Source organism: Apus apus, chromosome 19 (genome assembly GCF_020740795.1).
Source record: "Apus apus isolate bApuApu2 chromosome 19, bApuApu2.pri.cur, whole genome shotgun sequence".
In the NCBI taxonomy this organism is placed as follows: domain Eukaryota; kingdom Metazoa; phylum Chordata; class Aves; order Apodiformes; family Apodidae; genus Apus; species Apus apus.
This window is the reverse complement of record NC_067300.1, coordinates 3,618,344-3,626,769: the sequence shown is the minus strand read 5'-3', so window position 1 is coordinate 3,626,769 and position 8,426 is coordinate 3,618,344. Positions and strand designations below refer to the sequence as shown.

Here is an 8,426-nt window from a genome sequence, read left to right as displayed (position 1 = left end):
AAAATATATGAAATATTGAGATCTCATCACCCAGCACACTGGTAGGTGAAGCTTTCAGATTTTCCAGGACTATTGCTGCAACTTCTTAATAGTTAAAGCACTGAAGCATCCAATCTTCGGTTTTTCAAGCATCACTCACACCAACACTTACAGTGGGCGCCAGCCTGACGAGAATGCAGCAGGACCTGAACTGCTGTGGCAGAACCCAACCTGGAAGTGAAATGGGCTCCTGGGCTGACACGTGGCTCCAGCTGGCGCTGCCGCCTCCACCCACTGCAACCCTCTCCCAACAGAGCTCCAACAAAACACCAACCCCCTCACCCCAAAACGAAGTGCTGGAGCACATCGAGAGCACATGGACACACAGGGTGGCCACTGCAGCTGTGCCACCAGATGTGGGACCCTGCAGCCCCTCTCACCCCCCCACCCGGGGGTTACCCTGATGTGCTCGACCGAAAGCAACAGAGACATGGCAAGAGCAGACAGTCCAGTTCAGAACTCTTTAATACAAGCTTATATTGTTTGTGTTTCTGATTCATTGTTCTCCCAACATCTGGGGACATTAACCCTCATATGTGTGTGAGCATGTGTATGAAGATATATACAAAATCACACAGTTAAATATTTAAGCATACAAGGTATTATATATTTATATAATATAGAACTTTAGGGTATAGGAATCAACAATGGCAAAATATTTCTGATGAATCTGAGATAACTTTTTTTTTTTTTGAGTGAAACATGACCTGTTTTTGAAAGACCAGAGGAAGTTGTTGTTTATTAAAAGAAAGAGAAGAACCTGTATAAAGAAATTCTGTGAAAATGATTCTCAAAAAAAAAACCAAAAACAAAACAAACCTCATGAACCAAGAAAAAAAAAAAAAAAGGACAACTGTTAAAAACTGCATTGAAAAAAAAAAATAAATTAGATGAACAATTGTGTAAATATAAATTAAAAAAGATGACAATCTTAATAAATAAGCTTTACTATTTACATCTTTATATATTGCTTGGAGACTTAAATTAGATCCGTTAAAAACAAACGAACGCAAAATAAAACCCAAAATTGGAGCAGCAAACGTACAGGCGTGAGGTACAGAATTAAGGGTTGAACTGTATTTTGCTTGTTTCTTTTTTTTGTTTGTTTTTTTCTCTTTTTTTTCTTTTTCTTTTCTCTTTTATACAGTAGACCAGTAGAATTCTTGTGAAAATAGATCCTCAGCACTTCATTGGAGTATTGGTTGACGTGGCTTCCAAAAGGTGCCAAGAAAGATTCCGTAATAATAATAACAATAATAACCATAATGATCATAATAATTATAACAATAATAAAAAGATACAATATGATACATAAATATGGAAGAGCAGTTGGTAATATGAATACATTTTTCTCTAGACGAGATCACAGTTTTATTTGTAAATATTACACTGATATATATATATATAATATTACACATATAATATTATATATATATCATATATATATTTATATATATATTTATATATCTAGCACGGCTCAATCCTGCTCCCAGTGAAGTCAACAACAACAACAAAAACCCCTGTTGACTTGATGGGAGCAAAATTCAGCCTCTCATCTGCAGACAGGCAAGTAATTACAGAGGCCATACAATGCAAACTCCGCAATGGTTCCAATTCCCTCCTTAGTTGCTGGTGAAATGTTTCGTTAAAGCCCTGGTTCTTTGCACTCAGAAGATGGAAACTGGTGGCTGAATTGTGGCCTCACCAAATGAATGAAAAACCAAAAGACCAAACTAGAATGGGAAGCAAAGACAACTTGGACTCATTAGCTCTGCATCTCGACCTAACAGGACTGACACCACCACCACCAAGTAGCACCAAGACTCCTTATCTGACACCTGAAGCCAACCCAAGCTCTTGTTTCTGGCCTCAGAGGAAGCAATTTTTACTCTTAGTGAATCTTGGATGTGTAGATCAGGTAAAAAGGGGAAAATTCAGTTTGCCAAACTAAGAAACAAAGCGTCACATCTGACTTTGCTCCTGCTAAAACGACCAGGGGGTTTGAACACTGGTTCCCCGGATGGCAGAAACAGCCCAACACCAAACCCCTGTTGCCCAAAAGGGACCATAGCTCCAAGGAAATACATCTTGGGCTACCTGAACCTGCTCCTGCTGGAAGCACAGCCCCAGCAGGGCCATGGCTTTCCCAGGAGGATGGAATGATGTGAAAGAAATGCAACGCAAATCGACTTAGTTGCACCGCTGAGACCAAAATCGGGCCACAGCCATGAAGATTTCAGGAGTGTATCTAAGCCAAGTGGATGGGCCTCTCCCAGTCATACCAACATGCCCATTGACTTGCACTGAGGCATCCAGGGATCAGGAAAGGGAGGGCAGGATGCTGCCAAAAGGCTGGGAGCTTCCAAAGCATCCAAAAACAAGTTCAAAGGACAAGTTACCATCTCTGAAACCCTTTGAGCATCCCAGCCTCGGCTGACTTAGCCCCAGCCCCTCCTGTCTTCTAGCTTGGCCTTGAATGGAAATGATGGTATTGGAGTGTGGGAAGGGGACAGTTGGCACCCCACTTCCCAGCCTTGGGAATCACCTGTCTCCTCACATAGCAGCTTTCTCCTTCCCCCCCCCACCCCCAACTCTCAGTCTCTCGCAGCTCTTCAGGATTCAGACTGTGCAGTGCTTCTGAGTGCAGTAATTAGAGCACAGTGAAATACTGGTTAAATGTGTATGTACAGTTGGATAACGTAAAAAAAAAAAAAAAAAAAAAAAAAAGCACAAATACACACTTAAAAAAATAATCTGAAAAAAAAAATAATAATAAACTCCATCCCCATCCCCCCAAATCAACAATATACTGGGAAAAAAAATACCTTAGCCTTAGTTCCTGGACTTATCACAAAGCACAAGGAAAACAAAACCAGACAATGTTATAAAACCTCACGGTACTTCTAGGGAAATCTACACTTTAGTATCTAGCTCTCTACTCAGCTGGCAGAATCAATGTTTTCCTTTCAAACACACAAAAATAGGCTTTGCTCTTCTTGGATTTGGATTATGTGGGTTTTCTTTCCTCCTTTTTTTCTTTTTGTGTGTGGTTTTCTTTTATTTTTATTTTCTTTCTCTCTGTAAAGCCTCACTTGTTATTTTTTTCCCCCACTCAAATCAGTTGCAGCAAGAAACTTTTGTTTGCTCTTGGACTTTCTTTTTTTCTTTTTTTTTGTTTCCTTTTTTTCTTCTCTTTTTTTTTTTTCCTTTTCTTTTTTTTTTTCTTTTTTTTTCTTTTCTTTTTTTGTTTTTCTCCTTAAACACAGGTAAAACCTAGAACAAACCGACAGTTACAACCAAGTGAAACCGAAACCAGAAGGGAGGTAGCTGGAACCCGACTCCAAGAGTCCTCTGGTGCCATCCTCCTTTCTCAGCCTGGGTGGGGTTGGGGGGGGACACAGTGGGAAGATGCAAGAAAAGCAGGAGGACACCAGCTCAGCCCATCTGCAAGAGTGTGGGGAGGGAGAGGGGTAGCAGCTGATAGGAGTTTCCCACCCCACCATGCACCGCTTTCTGCTCCAGCTTTCCCTCCCACTGGCCATGGACAGCACCCATGGCTGGCTGGTGGCCCCTGGTAGGGTTCAGCCTTGGCTCACTATCTGTGACAGAGAAGATCTTGGCACTAATATGACCTGGACTTCATGAGCAGCTAAATTTCCTCAGCATGAGCACCCTGTCCTGTTCCTCCAAGCTTCTTGCTTGATGTTTTTCTACACCACTGGTTTGGTGGGCACAGGTGGTGAATGATGTCCTTCTCATCTCTCACGCAACGTCCCACCAGTCATGGAAGGTCTTTTCCAGGTATTCCACTGGGCATTCAAGGCCATTACAGTGGTAGATGCTGCAAGGCCACACCCAGCTGGCCTTGCCACAGGATGGGAGGCACAGGAGACAGGAGCTGGGCAGGTGTCTATGCCCCACAGCTCCTGTCTCTGCACTGTACAGCACCTGAAATGCAGAGGGCAAATCTTTGCCCCGATGCAAACTTTTCCCAAAGGGAAAACAAAACCAAAATCAACCAAAAAAAAAAAGCTATTGGATTTAACATGACTCGAAACAGAACAACTTCTGCTCCTGGCTTTGTCAGGCCTGTTGGAGAAGACAGACAGTGCCAACACAGCAGTTGGAAAAAAATAAATATATCTAATAGCAGCACGGAAAGCCTGCCTGTAGGAATGGGAGTTGGGTCACCCCTGGACTGCAGGGGTGAAGCTGAGGTGTGAGGCTGTGCTGGCAAGAGGCCACCATCTCCCTTTAGCTGAGAAGGACTCCAACTCGGCAAGCAGAGGCTGGCCCAGGACTTCCAGAGGACCTCAACAGACCCTGAGCTGCTGGGAGCCCAGAGCAGCAAGTGGCAATAATGAGTATACAGACCTGTCTCTCCTGGGCAGTGTTCTAGGTGGGAAAAGCAGATGGAAAATCTCCTCTGTGCTGACCTGCATAACTGAGAAGTGGATTTAACAAACTGAGCTGTCATCAGACCTGACCTGGGGCACCCTGCTGGGACAAAACCCTAACGGGGTGGAGCAAGGTGATCATGCCAAGATGCCTCAGGCATGGAGGACATGATGCGTTGGCAGTCTGAAAGGCTTTTGAGGTTGTGACCTCTTTCTGGTGGGCTGGATGGAACATACACAAACTGCCAACACAAAAGAGGACAAAGGGAAAAGCTTTTCACAATTATTTACTTCCATCGTTAATTAGGTGGCAAGGGGCAAAAGTGGAAGTTTTGCCAAGGCCCAGTTTTTGCCAATGTTCTCTACACCAGAGGATGTTCAGCCTAACTCCTTGAAAGGAGCCTTAATCCCACTGCACCTCCCTTTCCTGTGCTCCCCCACACAGTGAAGGCAGAGCCACCTGCACTCCTCCCATGGCCAGACCTTCTCTGGGGTAACTGGGAGCTCCACAACAGAGAAGTCCTCACCTTCTTACAGCAATCATCTCTCCAGGCCTCTGAATGTTAGGTCTTGAGATTAATCTCTGTTTTATTCCAACAGAAACAACCCCAACAGCAGGTGACAAGAGCCTGGCTCCTTGTGCCTACAACTCTGTCAGTATTCCATTTCTAGATCTCCTACCCATTTTTACATCCCTCTCCATGAGCTAAAGGACTTCCCCTTACCCTTCTGCCTTGCTCCAGTGCCTAAATGTTCAATCAAGAAGGAGTAGGAAATAGATCTTTCCAACCTGTCCTTACCCAGTAGATTGTACTATCCAGGAGAGTCCCAAGGAACACACAGACTCAACATGTGGAATGATGCTCTTCTGGATGTGTGTTTTTCCTAGCAGGAGCCTGAAGCAGCAGGAGATGAGCCCAAGCCACACTGGGATTTACATGGAATGGGTTGTAGCAGCAGCACTAGATGCACTGGGCACCTCAGTGACTCAGTGTGATGAACTCTATGATGAAATTTAGTCCCCAAGGGGGGACACACAACATGTGTCTCCCTGGGCTGAAATAGGAGGATGGAGCTATACAGCAGGGCAGTGTGAGGTCTGCTGCAGCTAATGCCCTTGCTTCTGGGAGGTTACAAGCAGCTAAGCTCCTGGTCTAATAAAGGTGTCCAACCCACTGGCCTGGCAGCTTAATACTGACAAATATGTCCAAAATTCTAATACTGTCTCCTGCGGTCCCTTCCCCATAACGTGTGCCTCTTCCTCTTCCTTTTCCCTTCTCCTGAGAAAACAGGAGCTTGAAGTGGCTGTTAGATATATGCCACCAAAAGAGGTGGGTGGAAGAGTTCTAGAGAACCACTTGGCTGGGTGGAGGCCAGAAAGCAGATTCCTTTGGCTGGCTGGTGTCCTGTTTTCTTGCCCCAATGCTGAGGAAGAGACCAGAGGGTTTGAAAGGCAGGTTGAAGGTAAGCTTTAAGGCAGACTGTTTGGTTGCATGGGGTTGTTTTCACCCTGTCCTGACAGTAAGGAAACGAGTTGTATGGGACATAGCAGCAGGAGTAGCAGCAGCAGACATGCTCAAATGACAAGTGCGGGGGCGAGTTGCCCTCTCTGCTCCTCAGAAGCAATCATCCACATTCCTCAATGCCAGTCCTTACAATCCCCACTCCCTTGTTCCACCATGGGACCACCTGCCCAGCTCCACACAGAAACATCCCAGCAGCTGTGCAGCTTCCAGACAGGCTACAAGGGGGCTTTTTGTTGGCTTTTTGAGGGCAGGGGGAGAAGGAGGAGCTGTAACAGAAAGGCTACTGCAGTCTGCTGAGCTCCCTGGCTGGAATTAGCATTCCTGTGAGGAGCAGATCCATCCCACATCTCAGTGGCTGGGCATCTGGCAAGTCACTTGCCCAGAGGCACAGCCCTGTGGAGATCCCACCCCAATCTCAGTGCCCCGAGCATGTGATACCTTGGCATTCAGCATCAGAAAAGGCTCTGCTTGGAGTCCGCCAAGAGCACAGCCTCTTCCATGAACGGTCTGAGTTGTGAGTGCTGGAGAGGGGAAAGTGTTTTTGTGTTGATCATAATCTCTCATCTTTCTCTCTTTTTCTACTTCTTTCTATAAATATGTGTACATAAATAGCTTGTTTCTCGCCTTGAATATAGATATAAACTGGTCAAATTAGGTGGGCATAACATGCTGTTTTGATACATGAAAGTCTTCTCGACTTGATTCTTGGTTGTTTGATTCTTGTCATCATTATTTAAGATATAGTTAATACATAAACCCCTACTTTGAGTTCTCCTTGGACAAAAATTAAAGGCAGACTGGTTGAATTCTAAGGGTCCCTGGTGCAGAAATGCCATCCAGTTGAGCAGCTAAATGTTAAAAACGATACCAAAAGGGATGTGGTGTCTCTCCTAGCCTGCCTTGAGCAGTGTGGTCCTCCATTCCATGACACTTGGCATTACCCAAGACTGAAGCCCCGGAGGTCTTTCTGGGTGTGCTCCTGGGCGTTGGGGTCCCGGCAAGCACATTCTCCTTGTAGGTCACAGGACATAGGGAAGGGAGTAACCTGGGGAAGGAAACCAAAGACACAAAGACATGAAGTACACACCTACAGCATCCTGGAGAAGAAACAAGACTGCTGGAGGGATATCTTCAGAGATCAGCTGCAGCCTTCAGCTGTGACTATTTTTTTTTTTTACAGTGATGCATTTTAGTGCTGAGCTGGTGGAGCACTGAGGCCTCAGGTGAGCTACCTGCCCCTGAGAGAGGCTGTGAAAAGTGTACAGAAGAACCTGTTCAACTCATGCAGTTACCAATCAGCAGATACTCCCTTAACAGTTCAAATCAGACACATGAACATGGATGACTGTGGAGACAAATACTTCTCAGGCTTTTCTGGGCTACCTACCTTACCCTTTGATTACATTAGACTGTTGACCTCTTCTGAAAAGCTGTCCTTACCCCAAAGGCAACAAACACTAAATGACAGCAAAGTTACAAGCCTCTCATCTCACATGACCAACTCAATCACCAAAAGGACTGAGTCCAGAAGGTCCCAACTCCAGTCTTCTCGTGGCACTCCTATCCACCTCCAGCTTGGGGATTTTGATGAACCCTACCATCATCTCACTACTCTAGAGTACCATTTTGCAGCAGGGCCTTATGGCTGGGGTCCATTAGTGCACTTAACTATGAATATTCTTGGTTTCAATTCCTCAGGGCAGGAAATGCACCAAACCCTACCAAGCAGAGCAGTGAAGCAGTAAGAAGACTGGCAAGAGAGAGACTTCTCTAAATACCTCTTGTGTTTAAGGTCAAGGGGTACAGCTAACGGGCACTGAGGAACAGCAAAGGAATGCAAGTAAGAGGCTGCTATATGCATGATCTGTCTTCTGTCCATGATCTCTCTGGAGAAGCGTGGGAAGCAGCTGAAACAATAGCCTGCAGTGCCTGGCTAGTGGAAGTTGATTTTGGCTTATTGCATCATGGTACTTATATAAAGAAAAGGGGGAGGGGGTGGAACAGTGCCTTGCTTGCCCTGAAGTGAATTCCTAAGAATTTCTCCCATCTGCACAGCCTGAGCAAATGACCTCATTCCCCTCGATGCTCCTTCCAAGACAGTGTCACAACCTGCTCAGACGTTCCCGGTGAAGGCTGCACGCGCGCCCCGTCTGCTGCCCTTGGCTTTGCTGCCACATGTTTGCTCTCTCTTTCATAAGCACTTGTCTCCAGGCTATGAATCTTTGGTCTGCCTGTTCCATATGTATCATCAATAGTCCATCTAGGAATGTGGACCATGCACTTTGCATGAACACAGCTGTCATTTCCACCTAGATCTCCCACACGTGTCCCTGCACGTCCATCTCTAGCATGCCTCTCTCCTGATGCACAGCAGAATGGGATGAGGAGGTGTGGATCTTCATTTTGCAACTTGGGAGCCTGAGGCAGGAAGATGCTGACAGAGACAAATAGCCAACACTCAGCA

At 45.6% G+C, this 8,426-nt stretch overlaps 1 protein-coding gene across 1 annotated transcript in view; it reads right to left on the bottom strand.

The window, feature by feature from the left end:
• Positions 1–5,168: 5,168 nt before the first annotated feature.
• The window catches only part of PAPPA (pappalysin 1), a 179,581-nt gene continuing 176,323 nt past the window's right edge, over positions 5,169–8,426 (bottom strand). The window contains exon 22 of the mRNA XM_051636912.1: positions 5,169–7,007. Coding sequence (XP_051492872.1) covers positions 6,900–7,007 — 108 coding nt within the window. The 3' untranslated portion in view covers positions 5,169–6,899. The remainder of the gene's footprint in view (positions 7,008–8,426) is intronic.